Source organism: Dermacentor albipictus, chromosome 4, assembly GCF_038994185.2.
Source record: "Dermacentor albipictus isolate Rhodes 1998 colony chromosome 4, USDA_Dalb.pri_finalv2, whole genome shotgun sequence".
Classification (NCBI taxonomy): Eukaryota; Metazoa; Arthropoda; class Arachnida; order Ixodida; family Ixodidae; genus Dermacentor; species Dermacentor albipictus.
Genome location: NC_091824.1, coordinates 10,535,972 through 10,555,378, shown reverse-complemented (window position 1 = coordinate 10,555,378; position 19,407 = coordinate 10,535,972). Strand labels below are relative to the sequence as shown.

Below are 19,407 nucleotides of genomic sequence, written 5' to 3'. Positions count from 1 at the left end.
TCGGTGACGCATACCTCGGCTGACGCGGCGGTGGCGCTATGCTTTATCGGCCACGCACTCCAGTGTGCGGCTGTGTTATGCTGGGCCGGATGATAAGAAGACGGAGGGTGCGCAGAAATATGCGCAGAGTGCGTCGCCACATCACCCCCCTCCTGAGTGGTGAGCCCTCAGGGCTTGTGAAAACCTGGGCAGCGTAACCGATGCCCACTGCGTGTAGTGACAGAAGCAGGCGGCAACGTCGGCGGTCATGGATGGACGTCTGCTGGTGCGCTGGTATTTCCTGGTTCGGCGGAATCGGTGTAGGCCGGATTCAGCCGGTCGACAGAGAAGCGGACGGCGTTCCCGTTAATGCGCAGGGTGAAGGTTTTGTCGTCGCGACGGAGAATTGGGTAGGGTCCGCTGTAAAGTGGCTGTAAAGGCCGGCGGACGGTGTCGTCCCGGAGAAAAGTGTGCGAGCACGTTGCCAGATCCTTTAAGACGAAGCAGGCGGTCTTACAGTGGTGAGCTGCAGGTGACGGGCGGAGGGCAGCTATGGTGCGTCGAAACCGGGCGATGACATCGGTGGGATCTGACGTCGCGGTGGTGGATGGCGGTGCAGCGAGAAATTCGCTTGGGAGATGGAGGGATTCCCCGTAGACGAGCTCTGCGGGTGTAGCCTGAATGTCGGGCTTGAAGGCGGCGCGAAGAACTAGGGTGACGGCTGGGATGGCTTCAGGCCAGGTTGAGTCCAGGTGGCACATGATGGCGGCTTTGAACTGTCTGTGGAAACGCTCGATCATCCCGTTGGCGCGTCGGTGGTAGCTGGTGGTCCGCGAGCGCTCGAACCCGATGGTCCGCCCGAGCCGCCGGAAAAGGTGCCATTCGAACTGTCGTCAGTGACGCGACAACTGTCGACAGTTGTCGGTGGTGACGCGGCGAGGAGGCCCGAAGCGGGCAATTCAGCCGGCGAAGAAGGCCGAGGCGACGTCTTCCGCAGTGATTCCCTCGAGTGGCCATGCCTCAGGCCATCGAGTGTACCGATCGATGGCGGTGAGGCAGTAGCGATAGCGTCCAGCTGGAGGCAAGGGTCTGATGATATCAAGGTGGACGTGTTGAAACCGACCAGAGGTTTGGGGAAATGCGCCGAGTGGTGAAGTGACATGCCTGGTGACTTTTGCGCGCTGGCATTGAATGCAGGAGCGCGCCCAGGTGCGGCGATTCCGCTGCATGGAGGGTCAGACATAGCGGTCGGCCACGAGGCGTGTAGACGCGCGTATGCCGGGATGGCTGAGATTATGTAGCTGGTTGAAGAGGCCAGGGCGATGGGAAAGGGGCACGTAAGGCCTGCTTCGTACTGTTGATATGTCGCAGTAGATAGTCGTTGTCGATTCAGGTATGGGGACTTGCTGCAGCTGTAGTGAGGATCCGCCCTTAAGACGCTCCTGCAGTTCGGCGTCCGTGGTCTGAGCCTCGGCGAGGACATCAGCTGTTATCTGCGAAGGGCTAATAGCTGCCACACGTGAATGCGCGTCAGCGACCACGTTGTCCTCCCCGCTGACATGTTGGATGTCGGTGGTAAACTGGGCAATGAACGAGAGCTGGTTCTACTGGACCGGCGCGAGTTTGTCGTGGCGTTGAGAGAAGGCGTAGGTCAGAGGTTTATGGTCGGTATAGATAGTGCAGTGCTGTGCTCCGAGAATGTGGCGAAAGTGTTGAACTGGGGGGCTATTCTGCAAGAGTCCACCTAGTGGACTGTCCACTTCGGCCGCCGCTGATTGGCTGTAGGTCTACGAATGACGATGCCGACCGGCGCTCCTAGCTTCCAGTTCCTTTCTGAAACGTCAGACTGACGTCAGTGGTGTTGCACTTACTCTTCACGTTTTGTGTGATAACTGAACATGCTTCGGCGCGTTCACGTGATTCAAACAGTCACCGCGCATCAACGGATCTTTCTGCGATTCCTTTGTTTGGAGTAGACCGCAGCACAACGATGGATGCGAGCCTGCTTTTTTTGCTTTTTGATCACGGAGGAGAGAGGCGACTTCGAGAACAACGGGACCCGTTCGCCATGTCCGACGAGTCTTTTCGGAGGCACTTTCGCCTTTCGAAAACGACGGCGATGTGGCTGTGCGAGCAGTTATCGGACGACCTGGCGCGCGAGAGAGAAGGGCTCACCGTTCAAGATCAAGTGATTTGCGCCCTTCGGTTTTATGCTACCGGTGGCTTCCAAACGGCTGTCGGTAGCGAAGCCACCGTATCGCTGTCCCAGCCGTCTGTCAGCCGCTGCGTTCGCGCGGTATCGGAAGCAATCGTCCCTGTCGGCACCGAACAGCACTGGGTGTCGTTTCCGCGTACGAGATCGGAGATAGCGCTCGTCAAGCAAGGTTTCTTGCGCAGCGGCAACATCTCTGACGTCGTGGGATGCGTGGACGGCACCTACATCGCTATAGCCGGCCCGGACCTGCCCCCAGCCGAGAAGCAGACGTGCTGTTGTCGGAAGGGATACTACGCGCTGAACACCATAGTGGTAAGCACGCTCTACCTAATGTACTCATGATATATACAAAATCCCAACTCGCGACAACAACTTAATTTACTGATATACTGCAATTCACAGGTGTGCGACTCGAACATGCGAGTGCTGGCCATCGACCCTCGCTTCGCCGGCTCGTGTCACGACGCATACGTATGGCGTGGCTCAGCCCTTCGGAGCATTTTCGCCGACACCGAAATCGTCCACAGAGGAGAGTTTCTCCTTGGTTAGTACAGAAATGCATATAAACGCGCTTGTGAACCACAGCCAATGTCTATAATGAATTCGGCGCGATTCCTGCGCTACATTTATTCTGCAGGCGACAGTGCATACCCACTGGAGCCATGGCTCATCACGCCGGTTCCGGGACATCCCGCGTTATCGTCTCCGGAGGGCCGTTTTAATCAAGCTCACGCGTCGATGAGGTCTGTGGTGGAGCGCTGCATCGGCCTTATGAAGAGTCGGTTCCGCTGCTTGCAGCGTTATCGTGCGCTGCAGTACTGCCCCGCTGTAGCGGAAAAGATTGTCGCGGCTTGTGCAGTGCTGCATAACTTATGTCTCGACGCCAGCGAGCCGCTTCTTGACGACGACAGCAACATTGCCGGTGAGGATGACGACGACGACCAGGACGACGCCTTGCCAAGTGATGACGGCGGTCCGACCCGTGGCGGCAGAACGCTGTAGGCAAGGGGAAAGGCCACAGGGGACAGGCAAATTGCACTGTATGGCATCAGCCGCAATGCACATTTGCTGCACATTCAGCGAGCTCGCCGTCGAGCGCAACGTCACGCACTGGACAGCTAGAAAGTTATGCACAATGAGCTTGCTTCCGGCACGGCGCCACATGTGCGTCACTGTGCTCCGTGTGGTGGGACTACAGTTACTCCCAATTTTTTTCCTTCACTGTGTTTGGGCTGCAGCAAGCAGTTTACTGCCTCTGAGACGCAACACCTGTGTGTCGGGCAGTGTGGGTACACGTACTAGCAGTTTAGCTTGTGTGCTGTGTTTTGGACTGAAGCTAGCAGTTTACTGCCTCCGAGACGCGACACCTGTGTGGCTGTGTGTCGTGCAGTGTGGGTACACGTACTCGCAGTTTTGCTTGTGTGCTGTGTTTTGGGCTGAAGCTAGCAGTTTACTGCCTCTGAAACGCGACACCTGTGTGGCTGTGTGTCGTGCAGTGTGGGTACACGTACTCGCAGTTTAGCTTGTGTGCTGTGTTTTGGGCTGAAGCTAGCAGTTTACTGCCTCTGAGACGCGACACCTGTGTGGCTGTGTGTCGTGCAGTGTGGGTACACGTACTCGCAGTTTTGCTTGTGTGCTGTGTTTTGGGCTGAAGCTAGCAGTTTACTGCCTCCGAGACGCGACACCTGTGTGGCTGTGTGTCGTGCAGTGTGGGTACACGTACTAGCAGTTTAGCTTGTGTGCTGTGTTTTGGACTGAAGCTAGCAGTTTACTGCCTCCGAGACGCGACACCTGTGTGGCTGTGTGTCGTGCAGTGTGGGTACACGTACTCGCAGTTTTGCTTGTGTGCTGTGTTTTGGGCTGAAGCTAGCAGTTTACTGCCTCTGAGACGCGACACCTGTTTGGCTGCGTGTCGTGCAGTGTGGGTACACGTACTCACAGTTTTGCTTGTGTGCTGTGTTTTGGGCTGAAGTTAGCAGTTTACTGCCTCCGAGACGCGACACCTGTGTGGCTGTGTGTTGTGCAGTGTGGGTACACGTACTCGCAGTTTTGCTTGTGTGCTGTGTTTTGGGCTGAAGCTAGCAGTTTACTGCCTCTGAGACGCGACACCTGTGTGGCTGTGTGTCGTGCAGTGTGGGTACACGTACTCGCAGTTTAGCTTGTGTGCTGTGTTTTGGGCTGAAGCTAGCAGTTTACTGCCTCCGAGACGCAACACCTGTGTGGCTGTGTGTCGTGCAGTGTGGGTACACGTACTCGCAGTTTTGCTTGTGTGCTGTGTTTTGGGCTGAAGCTAGCAGTTTACTGCCTCTGAGACGCGACACCTGTGTCCCCGCAGGGGCGTCTGCGCAAGCAGGCGTTTGGTGTGTTGCGACACCACGGACCCGAGCACACGAGGGTTGGACCCGCCCGCGTGTAGCCGTGCGCGGCTTAGCCGTGTCCGGGGAAAAGGGGATCCTGGGGGTTGAGCCAATGCCGGGTGTTTGGACCTTTACGGCCCCTCGGCGGCGGCAACACACCCCTTTGGCCTCGGCTTCACGTAGACGGCACCCCCGGACTGACCCACCCTGGGGGAAATCGGTAGTTGCCTTTTCCTGTCTCTCTCTCCCTCCTACCTTCGTCTTTCTCTCACTTTCAATCTTTCCTGTCCTCTCTTTATTTTCGTGTTACTTCCGACTTCGTAGGCAGCAAGGGTTAACCTTGTGCATTATATCCAGTCTTGTGTATATGTATTCGGTTATAGCGGGGTTGTACCGCTGGCGTGCGCAGAACTGAATATTTTCCGTCCTGTGTCGTCCCCTGGTTTGGCTCCATGGTGGGTGGCGGCCACCCCTGCCGAAAACACCATTCTACTAATGGCCACTTCTTTCCCCCGACTACCTGATCGCCCTCAGAAACGTGGGCGCACCGAAGATATTTTCCAATTTCTTGGAAACAAACTGCCAAACTTCCCCAGATTCCATGTAGTTCATTCAGACAAACCTGAAAAGACCATGAGAATGATTTCTCCTTTCCTAGTCTCTAAGAATCTGACCGAAACTCTTAATGCAGGCTATAAGGCAACGAAAATGGCAAGCGGCGATCTCCTTCTGGAACTCCGCGATCCAAAACAGCTTGAAAATCTTCCTAAAGTTCAGTCATTCCAGTAACAATAACCCCACACCGAACTATGAACACCAGTCGTGGTGTTGTTTCTGACGACGATTTGATGGAGTTAACAGAAGTAGAACTGCTTGAAGGCTGGAGTGAGCAAAACGTGATCAATGTCAAAAGAATCATGCTTAGGCGCGACGGGAAGGAAATTAAAACGAAGCATCTTGTACTGACTTTCTCTTCAAGCATTCTGCCTGAGACACTCGAGGCCGGCTATGTAAAGCTACGAGTCAGGCCGCATGTTCCGAATCCCCTCCGCTGCTTCAAATGCCAGCGTTTCGGCCACAGTTCCCAGAACTGCCGAGGCCGGCAGACATGTGCAAAATGTAGTTCCCGTGACCATGCCTCTGAGACGTGCGAAAACGCCCCACACTGCGTGAACTGTGATGGCGAGCATGCCGCATACTCGCGGTCATGCCCGTCTTGGAAGAAAGAAAACGAAATAGTCACAATCAAAGTAAAAGAAAACATATCATTCAAAGAGGCACGCAGGCGGGTTGCATTCCTTCCTAAGGCCAGCTTTGCCGAAGTGGCGCGTCAGGGGGCAGCGTCACAACGGCCTCCGGCGGCTGTCCGACCCACAAGCCGTGAGTCGGCAGTTACGCCATCTGCCCCCGCGGCGGTTGCAGCTAGCGCTGCTCCGTCAACCCAGCAGACAGGGCCACCGACCCCGAAGGTGTGCGCAGCCGAGGCTGCCCCAACCTCCCCGGCCCCTTCCAGCGCTGGCAACAGCCGGCGCAGCCAAATCCCGCAGAGTGCCCCATCGACCTCCGGGCTGGTGGGCGGAGGGGTCTTGCCCTCCAAGTCGGGACCCTCGCTGGTAACTTCCCGCTCGCAAGAGCACGTGTCCGGCGCCTCACAGGAGGCAATGGACACTACACCTATCTCCACGGCGCGCCAAGCGCCTAAGGAGCGGCGAGGCTCCCTCGAACGCTCCAGAAAGGGCACAACTCCCGTTACAGGGCCTCGAAAGAGCTCTGTAACCTAAGGCATCACCTCCGTTTCCGTAAACACAGCACCAATTTTTCTTTAAATATGGATACACAAATCATCCAATGGAATGTCAGAGGTCTTCTCAGGAATCTCGATGATCTGCAAGAACTTATACATAAACACAATCCAAAAGTGCTGTGTTTACAGGAAACACACTTAAAACCAAAATACACAAATTTCCTTCGAAAACACGTTACTTTTCGCAAAGACCGCGATGATGCTGTCGCATCATCGGGTGGTGTTGCAATTGTAATTCAAAAAAGCATAGCGTGTCAACGTTTACAGCTACGAACGGCCCTCGAAGCAGTGGCGGTTCGAGTTGTCCTGCTGAACAAACTCATCACTATTTGTTCGCTTTACATACCCCCACATTACAAATTAAAGAAACCTGAATTTCAGTCCTTCATAGATGAATTGCCAGAACCTTATGTTGTTCTTGGCGATTTCAATGCACACAGTACCTTGTGGGGAGACTCTCGTATCGATGCGCGAGGTCGTCTCGTTGAACAGTTCCTTTTCTCTTCTGGTGCGTGCCTTCTGAATAAGAAGAAACCCACATATTACTGTCTTGCAAACAATACCATTTCTTCAATTGATCTGCGCATAGTTTCTCCGTCCATAGTGCCTGAACTAGAATGGGAAGTTACGAACGATCCTTACGGAAGCGACCACTTCCCCGTACTATTAAGAACACTTAAAGAAGACGAATATCCACCACAGGCTCCTAGGTGGAAGACTGAGACAGCAGACTGGGAGAAATTCCGTAACTTAACTAGTATATCATGGGATGACATGTCCTCGTTAGGAATTGATGCTGCCGTGGAATATTTTACAGCCTTTATAATAGATGCCGCAACTAAATGTATATCACAAGTAAATGGATTGGCATGCAAACGGCGAGTCCCGTGGTGGAACGACGATTGTAGGATCGCTCGTAAGAAACAAAACAAAGCGTGGGGGATGCTACGCGCCTCCCCCACTGCGGAGAATCTTATCAATTTTAAAAAAGTAAAATCCCAAGGCAGGCGAACCCGCCGACAAGCTAGAAGAGAGAGTTGGCAGAAGTTTTTATCTGGTATCAACTCCTATACAGATGAGGCCAAAGTCTGGAACAGGGTTAATAGGATAAAAGGGCGACAAACATATTCACTTCCTTTGGTGAACACACAAGGTGAAACACTGAAAGATCAGGCAGACACACTTGGAGAACACTTTGAGAGCGTGTCGAGTTCAAACCACTATTCGCAATCATTTTTGAAATACAAACAAATAGAAGAATGTAAGCCAATAATACAAAAATCCAGACAGAATGAACCTTATAACCGGCCGTTCAGTATTGCAGAGTTGAGAGCTGCTTTGACCACATGCAAAAGCTCTGCACCGGGACCTGATAGAGTCATGTACGAAATGATCAGAAATTTACACACTGACACCAAACTTACACTACTCACGCTTTTCAACGCTATTTGGGATATGGGATGCCTCCCATCCGCATGGAAAGAAGCGATTGTGGTCCCTGTTCTTAAGCAGGGTAAAGACCCTTCCTTGGCGGCAAGCTACCGTCCGATAGCTCTTACAAATTGTCTTTGTAAGGTTTTTGAAAAAATGGTTAACCGCAGACTTGTACATTTCCTTGAACTTAACAATGTCCTCGATCCCTTTCAGTGTGGCTTCAGAGAAGGGAGGTCCACAACCGATCACCTTGTGCGCATTGAGGGAAACATTCGCGACGCCTTTCTACATAAACAATATTTCCTATCCGTATTCCTCGATATGGAGAAGGCGTACGACACTACGTGGCGCTATGGAATCTTGAGAGACTTGTCGGCAATTGGCATCCGTGGCAATATGCTCGTCCTAATAGAAAGCTATTTGTCCAACCGTACATTCCGCGTGAAAGTCGGCAATGTATTGTCGCGGCCTTTTATACAGGAAACTGGTGTACCTCAAGGAGGTGTACTTAGCTGCACGCTCTTCATCGTGAAAATGAACACCCTTCGTGCTTCATTACCGCCAGCCATTTTTTATTCTGTTTACGTAGACGACGTACAGATGGGTTTCAAATCCTGCAACCTTACTGTATGTGAGAGGAAAGTTCAACAGGTCTTGAACAAAGTGTCCAAATGGGCAGAAGAAAACGGATTTAAAGTTAACCCCAACAAAAGTTCTTGTGTGCTTTTCACAAGAAAAAAAGGGCTCATTGCAGAACCCACTATCGAAATGTATGGTCAGCGAATTCCTGTGAAAAAAGAACACAAGTTCTTAGGCATCATACTTGATTCCAAATTAACGTTTATTCCACACATAAAGTACCTCAAGGACAAATGCTTAAAAACAAATGAACTTGCTTAAAGTGCTATCCCACACAACATGGGGCAGCGACAGAAAATGTTTAATGAATCTTTACAAGAGCCTCATCCGATCACGGTTGGACTACGGTACCGTGATCTATCATCCTGCAGCCCCGAGCGCGCTAAAGATGCTAGATCCGGTCCACCATCTAGGAATCCGACTGGCCGCTGGAGCTTTCAGAACAAGTCCTATTGAAAGCTTATATGCAGAATCAAATGAGTGGTCACTTCATCTGCAGAGAACATACATCAGCCAAACATATTTTTTGAAAGTCCACTCTAATCCTCAACACCCGTGTTTTAATATCATTAACGATACGAGATATGCTACACTATTTAATAATCGTCCTTCCGTAAGACAGCCTTTCTCGCTGCGTGTGAGGGAACTTAGTGACGAAATGCGTGTCCCAATCCTCGAGCTTTGCCCAATGCATCCAGCCAAGCTGCTACCTCCTTGGGAGTGGCAGCTGATACAATGTGATATATCCTTCATGCAAGTTACAAAACATGCTCCAGAGATTGAAATCCAAATGCATTTCCGGGAACTCCAGCACAAATACTCCTGCACGGAGTTCTTCACAGACGCATCGAAGTCACACGACGGGGTGTCCTATGCAGCCGTCGGCCCATCCTTCTCTGAAACCGATGTACTGCATCCGGAAACTAGTATCTTTACGGCTGAGGCTTACGCACTGCTGTCGGTCGCAAAGCATATAAATAGGTCAAAACTCCAGAAATCAGTTATATATACGGACTCCCTTAGTGTTGTGAAGGCCTTGATGTCTTTCTGTAGCCACAAAAATCCGGTAATTAATCAACTCCACTCCGCACTGTGTAAAGCATATATATCTAACCAACATGTGATTATATGCTGGGTACCTGGTCATAGGGGCATTGAGGGAAACGTACTAGCTGACCAGATGGCCACATCCATTTCATTGCATGCAGTTAGTCCTACTGCTTCGGTCCCTGTCACAGACCTGAAGCCTTTCCTAAGAAGAAAACTGCGAAACCACTGGCAACGTATGTGGGACGCAGAAGTAAATAATAAACTGCACGTAATAAAGCCACAGTTAGGTTCTTGGCCCTCCGTAACAAAATCGCGGCGAACAGATGTCCTATTCTGTCGCCTCAGAATAGGACACACATTTGGCACGCATAACTATTTACTCACTGAAAATAATCCTCCAACCTGCGGTAGATGCGGGGAGAGGCTGACCGTCCTCCACGTCCTCCTGGAGTGTCGGGCAGCCGAATCCGAAAGAAGGAAACATTTTTCGCTAGCATACCGGCAGCACATCCCCCTACATCCCGTAATGCTACTCGGCCCAGAACCTTTATTTGACACCAACGCAGTTCTAAGTTTCCTGAAAGATGTTGTCCTGCATGTTTTTAGCCCCACATGTTCGTAGCGGGTCCTCTCTTCAGAGGATGCCGCCGCGATAGCTCTTTAGTATAGCACATGCCTCTAGGCCCTTGGGTTTCAAGGGCTCTGGCGAGGCAGCAGTGCTCCAAGTAATTTTACCATCCTATATATTTTTATTTTGCATCATTCTTCTACGATAGATTTTAATGTTCATAGTATTCGTCATTAGTCATCGCCATAATTTTATAGTACAAAGATTTTACGCATTTACAGCGACTATTTTTAGGCCTCTTTACAGCCAAGTCACATCTTCCATAATACATCGATAACACTACCACCTGTCATGGCGCTCTTTGGCCAAACCTGGCCCTTGCGCCACAAAACACCACACATCATCATCATCAGCGACACCTGTGTGGCTGCGTGTCGTGCAGTGTGGGTACACGTACTCGCAGTTTTGCTTGTGTGCTGTGTTTTGGGCTGAAGCTAGCAGTTTACTGCCTCCGAGACTCGACACCTGTGTGGCTGTGTGTCGTGCAGTGTGGGTGCACGTACTCGCAGTTTTGCTTGTGTGCTGTGTTTTGGGCTGAAGCTAGCAGTTTACTGCCTCCGAGACGCGACACCTGTGTGGCTGCGTGTCGTGCAGTGTGGGTACACGTACTCGCAGTTTAGCTTGTGTGCTGTGTTTTGGGCTGAAGCTAGCAGTTTACTGCCTCTGAGACGCGACACCTGTGTGGCTGTGTGTCGTGCAGTGTGGGTACACGTACTCGCAGTTTAGCTTGTGTGCTGTGTTTTGGGCTGAAGCTAGCAGTTTACTGCCTCTGAGACGCGACACCTGTGTGGCTGTGTGTCGTGCAGTGTGGGTACACGTACTCGCAGTTTTGCTTGTGTGCTGTGTTTTGGGCTGAAGCTAGCAGTTTACTGCCTCCGAGACGCGACACCTGTGTGGCTGTGTGTCGTGCAGTGTGGTTATGTGTAGCTGTGGTGTTCTCGCTTTCTGTTGACAGTCATGAATGTAATGCATCGTGAATCTTGCATGAACAGTGAGAAAAGAAGAGCAGTAAGAATGGTTGCACATCATTGCAACCTCCCAGCATCATAGCGTAATGGCATTATAGCATGCAGTTGCGATGTTGCCATTACTTCATCCCCCTAATGCTGTTGTGATTTCTTTCTTGTCACTTCATCGTATTTGTGTCATTTTCAGTATCACTCTCACCGCCTTTCCATTGCATATCGTGCTGCTGCCTATGCCGTTGTCGTCATACCGTGAAATCAGCTTATTATTCAATAAGACAGAGAGAGACAAAGGTAAGAAGGAAAGGCAGGGAATTTAACCAGATTGAGTCCACTTTGCTACCCTACATCAGTCATGCCGTTGCATTCATTGTGCCCGCATCTCTGAGTCAGAATCGCACAATACCATCTCCATCATTGGCTTTGATCTCGTGATGACACCATTGTCATCCTGTTTTTGTCAGCATACCAGGTTCATGAATTCCAGCATCATGTCATCTCGCTGTGTGTGTGTTAGGCCATTGTCATCATATTTCCTACACAGCTTCAACATTTCCTGGCTGACGTGCAGTGGTCGTAACGCCATCATCACCACACCATCGTGTGCATCATGCGGTTTCTTTGTTGTCAATAATGCGTCATCCAGAACTGTTGTTCAATTGTTGCTGTACTGTCGGCCTTGTGAAATTCCGTTAGTATCATAGCAGTGGCGTGGTAGTGGGTCCAGTCTCGCATTTCCATTGGCAGAATCTTCTCAACTTGGTATCAACTCTGTTGCACCACTGTAGAGCAAGGAGGTCTATTGCAAGTGTTCGTATGAGCCATGTAGTGTGCAATTGCTAATTTTCGAGGAGCAACAGCTTTCTTCAAACACATACACGAAAGGTTTGCGTGAAGCAGTTGTAATGCATGGAGACTGCAAGAAGAATTTTTGCTCAATGAAAGTGGGACTCATACCTTCACCGTATGTGGAGGAGCAGTATTTTTTTATGGATGTAATCTCACGTGATTGCTTCGTATAACACAAAAGCATCACTTCGAGGTGAATGTGTAATACTTTCCTAACCTGCAATGTTGCAGAAGTTTCTAAACATGTGAAAGTGCTGCGTACTACCGTTTCTTTAAATAGTTGTAGCATTTTGTAGCCTCCACCATATATCTAATAGGGAGGTCATTCTCACAGCCAATTGAAAATGGTCACTGAAAGGGCAACTTGGGAAATTTTTCTATGTCCACTGACCTTGAAATAGAAATGTTGAGTATACATTCCCTTTTGCACTTTAATTGTTCATGCCAAACGATGTGACTAAACATGAATTAGTTTTCCTTATCACGAACCTCAAATATTGGTTGCATGCTCCCGGGCCATGCCCACGCATGTATAACTCTGCACTTGGCGTCCCGTGTTTGTGATGTCGTACACTACACGACCACTTAGACCACAAACGACGAAGCTAGGACCCTTTCGCACGAGTCGATGGCCAGCAATCATCATTTTGAGATACGTCACAACCGATGCTTTTCTTTGTCTACCTGCAGCACACGGTGTTGTGTTTGGGCATGTCAGCTGCCTTGCACAGTGGGCTCAAAAAATATCGATCCTGCAGTGCTGACTCTGTCTGAGCGAGCAATCGAAGGTTTATTCGCAATTTGAAATTACGGATGAGCTTCTAAGCCAATTATGCCATTCCACTGGTAACGGTAATGTCAGCGGCATTTGGATATTAAAACATCCTAATGTACACAAACACCAGAGGTTCCATTTAAAGTGTATCCAAACTGTACAAGTCACTTGCGTAACATCACCATCACAGCAATCGCACTGAAATGTGTTGAACCTTAAGAAGAAATAAAAATTGCGGTATTACAAAAAAATGGCACCTGTGCGTAACATAGGGGCAAATTTTACTACAAATCCGCTAACAGGTAATTTCGGAAAGCTTAATGAAAGAAGGTCGCCACGACGTGAAACGTGTAACATAACACGATTATATGTACCTGAATGTGAATGACACCCAACAATGACCTTCAAACGTGGTACAGCTTACGTAGCATTGCTGCACATTAAGTACGCTTTATGATGTACAATATTAAATTGGCAGCATATTTGCAACACCTTTGCGAACTCGAACTATGCGGTTCATGTTAAAAAGTGCAACTTGCGCAATTGTTCCTCGTTTGAGTGGCTGACACAATTTAAATTTCATTCCCTTCTATTGTGTTGCACAACTTTGAAAATAAATTTACAACGGAAACTAAGCATTGTGTTAAAAGCAGTGTGGGGCTCATCATACGAAGTTTTTTGTTTTTAGGTGCGTTTCAAAATTCGCTGATCACCTTATTTGGTTAAATGATATGTTACGATCTATGTTGCATTATCATGTGTATCTCAATGTGTCGCCTGTATTGCTGTGACTGAGAAAGTCCGATTTTTGTTGCATGGCTGACAAAGACAAGCTTCTTATTACCGGGTATTTCCATGTGCCCCTACGAGGTCATGTTCACTCATGACCGAAACCAAAAATGCACGCAGTTCAACTGCCAAGCCGTAGTTTGCACCGCCTTTATGTCCATGTGAATTATTTAACATGCAGCTTAGGTTTCGATAGCATAAGCTGTTAAGGAACGCACTCAAACTTTTGTGGCAACAGTTTGTTGTTCTGTATGCACTGGAAGACATGCTATGTGGACTGTGCTGTTACTGTGCTTGCTCAAATGGTGTCGTGCAACAATTCTTTTAATAGAATTTGACCTCTTTGAATGATTGGCCATATTCATCATGTTCCCTTTAGTTTGTTGTTGTTTCCTACGTGTGTTACATTGTGACACACATCAAGATTTATTTATGCTGGAAGTCGTTAACATGACGAGATTTTTCCTCTGTCTGAGGCGGACACACATTTGTGTCCCATCATCGAGGAGCGGTTTACTTAAACCGACAAGTTATGCTCGTTTGTACTGCAAAGAAGTGTGCGTGCGTAACACTTTATTAGTATTTCCTTTCAGCAGGAGCGTAGGAAGAAATGGTGACATCAGTTAGCGGCTCGGACGTAAACTACTAATCCATGTAATTCATAGCTTTGGCATGCATTTGTGTAAGCTACACGAAGTATACGTGATGTTGTGTTGGCAGTGAGGGTGCAAGAATTAGTTTAAAATCGGCTTTTTTCTATACTCCAATGGCACAACAAAGATGTGCGGTGCCTATCCATACTTGAAAAGCACTGGAAGTGCATGGTACCTCACAACATTATTGCAAAGCTGGAACTCCTTTGTCAATTGCACCATCTTGACAGAAAGGCGAATTCCTGTTCCATACTGCGCCAAAAACAAAAATGTTGAGAGGATTGTGCCATGAACAGGGAGGGAATTCTATATAAAAAAAGGGGGGGAACAGCTGTTCACATGCTGCACACCTAGCCAACGAGCCTCCCACATGAATTTTTTCGCTCACAACAGCAGACTTTTCAGCGCTTCCTGCTAGTGTCCGGCGCATGTACGTACACTTGGAAGGTTGTAATTAGAATGTACTTCATTAAATGTTGAGTTCGTCAAATGGCATCGTCGACCCATCCTCACACGCTTTCACTCGCACATACTTTACAGCATACAGAACACGGCAACGTCGTTATCGCCCCTGGAATTAATCTGGAACATCATGGCTACAGCGACGGCGGAAATGCGCCTACAGTGTCCATATAATTGCTATTGCGGTAAAAACAGATTGGAATTGCTAGAAGTTTCACCAGCCCGGAGTTGGTCACGGCTCTCTGCGTCTGCAGTGACATATCGTGAACTAGAAGCTGTGTGACCGTGTTGATTGCGCCACATGATTTAATAACATTGCAGTTATCAGCTATGGCACGGGAATGTGCAGTTAGATCATAGTGCCACAAATGCTCTTGCCTTTATGCAGAAAAACATGCACAATGCTGCCTCTTTACATACTGTAATGTTGTTTTCGTGTTGGTCTTTAATGTACCTATGTGCTTTCGAAGTGCCCTGTAAATTCCATTATTCCACCAAAATTGACATTGGCCTGCCCCAAATTGCATCAAAATGAATGTTTTGTGCCCCAAATTGATCCAAAATACAATTATGTCTGCTCCAGACTGCTCTAACACGCAATGTTACTTGCTCCAAGAATTGCTGAAAAATAATTTGGGGCAGTTTCACCTGTGACATTGCCACACTACATTACTAGTAAACCTTGAAACATATGCTGGTATTTTTAAGAACTTTTAATACATACACATTCGTTAGATATAAACACTAAACTTGTGGTGTGTAATTTGTTATAAATGAGGCCAGGACTGTGGCCAACTCCGATATTGGCCTCAGTTGCCGCTCCAGCGCGTCGGCCTGCCGCTCCATGGCGTCGGCCAGCCTGCCGACCTGGTCGTTGAGCACCCGCAGCTCAGCAGTTTGCTGCAATAAAAATCTTTCATCAGCAATGCTTCTACACATGTTACTGTGAAAGGCAGAGTTTTGCTGAACATGCAGTCGTCTTCGACGGGAAAACACATGCACATGCAGTGCCACAAGCACCGACACATTCATCCAAACTTGGGCTCTTTCGTACACATCCACCTAACAAATGTGCTGCCACGTTCTGACCTGCTGTCATTAAATCTTGCGAAAATGTAACGGACAGAACGAGGCTACTACTTTCACTCTACCAGCATGCAGCAGCACTGGATGCAATTGCACTGGGAACACAAGAGTATGGTTGGGTCAAAGCCAGGCATGCAAAACGTGTAGACAATCTAATGAACCATTAGTGGGGTTGTCACTTGAACCATGTATTGTAAGTGAACATGGCTAGCCTTCACCGGCACAAAACTGTGCTTTTTGCACAGGTGGCAATTCGCATGTGACTAATTTGTCTATTACGGCCCAGCCCGGACAGGCTAATGCAGCGTTTGCATAGGGTCTCGGCGATTGATCATCTGGCGTGGTGCAGGTGTGACTTGACAGGCATGGAAGTCTGGCCTGTGCCTCTGGGTCAGCAGAACAACAGCTGGTTTCACATACTGCAGAAATGGCCTGCATGCCTAATGGTAGGTCAAACGCAACTTTGCTCTTGTATAGATTTCATCCAGTGCTGTTTCGCCATGGTGACGTTGCCGAATGATGTTTGCATCCGCATTTGGGTGAAGTGTTGCAATGGCAGCACATCACGTCAACTTGCTAGTGCTTGCCTACTGTGACTCCTACTTGCATGTGTGCACTCTCATTCTCGGTACTGCTTGCATCACTGCAAGGACGTACCAACCTATTGTTTTCTGAGGGGGTACTGTTGGGTAGGCACTGCAACATGTCTGATTGTTAAATACATAGACAAGTGAACAATGCACTCTATGTAATGTCAACCTCACGACCCAGGACATATGCAAGCCTGTTCTGCGAAACAAAGCTTTCGTAGCTTCGTTTCGCTGCTCTGTACTATTCACCTTTCACCTGTAGGTTTGGTGCAACTATTTCTGCTACTGCACTATAGCTCTCGATCCACAATTAAAATGGAATGCATGTTCCTGTGCTAGCCAAGTTCTGTGCGAAACCTGCAAGCATGTATTGCATTGATAGTCAGATGTCATGTAATTTCCTCCCATTTCTACAGGTAACAGTGATGAGTTGTAATGGACTTATTCATTAACAGTGCACGGTTTGTACTTACTCACATATGTTACTAATTGTCCCGTCACTGCTTTGCAACTGACATGTTTATTTGTATTGATATTGTTGGTGCTATTCATTTGCCTTACTAGCAACGCGCTCGGGTGTCTCGTTTCATAAAAACTACAGCTGTACCTCGCATTGTCATGTGCTGGTCGTCCGTCTCTGTTGTTATGTAGCATTGCCGGTTTTTTTTTTCAGTTCTTGTCAACGCCATGTTTGTAAAACTGTCTGATGCAATCATATGTCGCTCCATGCTGATTTCTGTCATTATAATTGGCATAAATCTTTTACATGTGCTGTGTGCTGCTACGGACACATGTGACGTCAGAAATAACATAATAAAAACATTAAGTGCTACAAAGCAATCGACAATGGCTGCTTGACCTTATGGACTCTCACATGAGATTCAGATATTGCCAGATGTGTGGTTACAGCACAGTTATAGCGGCCGTTATAGATGAATGAAAAGCATGCTTGGGTGCAGATGTTCAGCGATATGCACGGCATCTTGATGCATTTGCGAGCAGAGCAAAATTTTTTTAGAACATTTGAAATGAGACACAATCTCAGGGGCGACTGACAACAGAATGCTTGACCCGGGAAAAGTTCACAGAGTGCATATACAAGCAGGACTGCATGGTCAGTGCAAGACCCAGGAAAATGCTGCAAGCAGGCAAACATCAATGAAATGTCACATGTACAATACATGTTAGGTCAACACCACAGAATGACAAATGTGCAGTGTAAAACAATGCAATGTTACCACACTTAAGAGTGTGCCTATCTTGTGACGATAGGTAAGCAACAAATGCACTCAACTTCAAAGCAACATTGTGATATGTAGGGTTGCTTTGCACACATTGGTATGCAACTAACAGCTAGTTAAAACAGTTTTGTATTGTTCCACTTGCACATCTTGCATTTTCTGTCAAATGTATGTATGTTTTCTAAATGAATGTGCCAGTAATAACGCTTCAATGTTTGGAAGCACAATCACTAGAAATACTGCTGTTGTCGCAGGCATGATGTGGCCCCTGACACCAGGAGAAAGTATCTCGCATTTTGGCCATTGCAAGTGCAACATTGCTATTCATAACGAAAGGTTCTCAGCCATGCCAAAGGGGGTCAGGGGGGGGGGAAGGAATTGGTGAAAATTATGAGGTGTCTCAAATTCACATAAACATCGCCCTGTTTCGATACGCTACACTTATCCATATGTCTGGCAAATGTCATGTAGCTGCATCACAGTGCTTTTCAACTGATTACAGAAGTGTGTATAAAACTCATACTGGAGGCCGTGAGGTCCTGATAAGCTATCACCTGAACCCTTTCAGTGCCGTCGACACACTGATGTGTTTCTGCGTTTCTTTGACATTGCTTTTGTGTGTCAGTGATTTGAGGACTACAGAAAGGTAGCATTTGCCATTGCAGGTGGCATCATATTTTTTTCTTTCTGCACAAACAAAAAGAAACTGGCATTTGGTTTGCAATATCTGAGAAAGAAAAACCGCTGGGGGTGTTTCATGCCCGAAAGGAAAACAACAATAAAAGGGTTCATCACTTTGTATTGCAGAAATCAGTGCATTTTATGCTAGCTATGCGTACATGAATAACAATGTATTGAACAGCACTACATGTGACAAAAGGTATTGCGGCTGCCTAAGCACTACAAGCTGCTCGTTACAAGACTTCAATTCACTTTTCTGGGCATAAACTTGCATGTGATGCGCAACTTTGTTTTGCACATTACGTTATGTTCATACCATCTAGAAAAGCGCAACACATTCCAGAATCCCCTAGACAATAGTCAATACTTCTCATGTCAAATGTTACGTACATAATGAAGATTCATACATTCGTAACATACATTCCTTGTGTCTCTGCATTTGAGTTACTAGTTTGCTTAACGAGCTAAATTGTAGGAACTTTTTCCCTGTTTTCATTTCTATTCACCAACTACACATCTGCACTGGGCTGCGGCGAAAATTCATTCGCTCGGGTTGAATTACACATACACACTCTATCAGCGCTGCCATCTCACCTTGCGGGACTCCTCCAATAATTTTTCGGCTACCTCGTTTCTTGCCGCTGCGAGGGTTACCCTTCTTGAGGTGTCCCCCACAGCCTGCTGCAGCAAGCGGCCTCTTGATGCAGCTCTTGGAGGCCCTGCATAATTTCGGAAGCACACTAGCTTCTAAGCTGCGCGACAAAAAAAAAGTAACTACGCTGTTTAAGGAAGAGCAGTGCAATTATGGCAGCATTAGCAAAACTTAATACAAGTATTCATCTGCACCAGGTTTCACGTTGTACTTGACTGTGCATACACTTCATACCTGAAACACGAATACTTCATTGTCTCACATGAGGAGCATAAACCTTGCAATTGTTATAGAAGCGTGTTAAAATGGAAATTACAGTTGCTTTTACAGCCACACAACTCATGCAGCTCATCGTTTCTTTTATGTGTAGTACAGTGTTTGCATTGTGCATTTAACCTTTCTTGTAATATATCGACTTCCCACAAAATCCTATTCCCCGGCAGTCGATAATAGCATGCACAGTTCAGGTACATAGCAAGTTTCTCGTTCTTTTTTAATCTTTCTTTTCCGTACCCCTCATAGAGAGAAACAGCCATTCACGAGTGCTCAGCCGGCAAC

General features: G+C 48.0%; 2 protein-coding genes across 2 annotated transcripts; one reads left to right on the top strand and one right to left on the bottom strand.

Moving 5' to 3' along the window:
* Positions 1 to 245: 245 nt before the first annotated feature.
* On the bottom strand, positions 246 to 779 carry LOC135910396 (uncharacterized). The gene has a single exon (XM_065442445.1). It carries the CDS (start codon positions 777 to 779, stop codon positions 246 to 248), a length of 534 nt encoding a protein of 177 aa, XP_065298517.1.
* Positions 780 to 2,098: 1,319 nt separating this feature from the next.
* On the top strand, positions 2,099 to 2,536 carry LOC139059488 (putative nuclease HARBI1). The gene has a single exon (XM_070537913.1). It carries the CDS (start codon positions 2,099 to 2,101, stop codon positions 2,534 to 2,536), a length of 438 nt encoding a protein of 145 aa, XP_070394014.1.
* Positions 2,537 to 19,407: the final 16,871 nt, after the last annotated feature.

Excerpts from the sequence above, each read along its gene's own strand:
- LOC139059488 (XM_070537913.1), top strand. The coding sequence starts at position 2,099 with ATGTGGCTGTGCGAGCAGTTATCGGACGACCTGGCGCGCGAGAGAGAA.
- LOC135910396 (XM_065442445.1), bottom strand. The coding sequence starts at position 779 with ATGATCGAGCGTTTCCACAGACAGTTCAAAGCCGCCATCATGTGCCAC.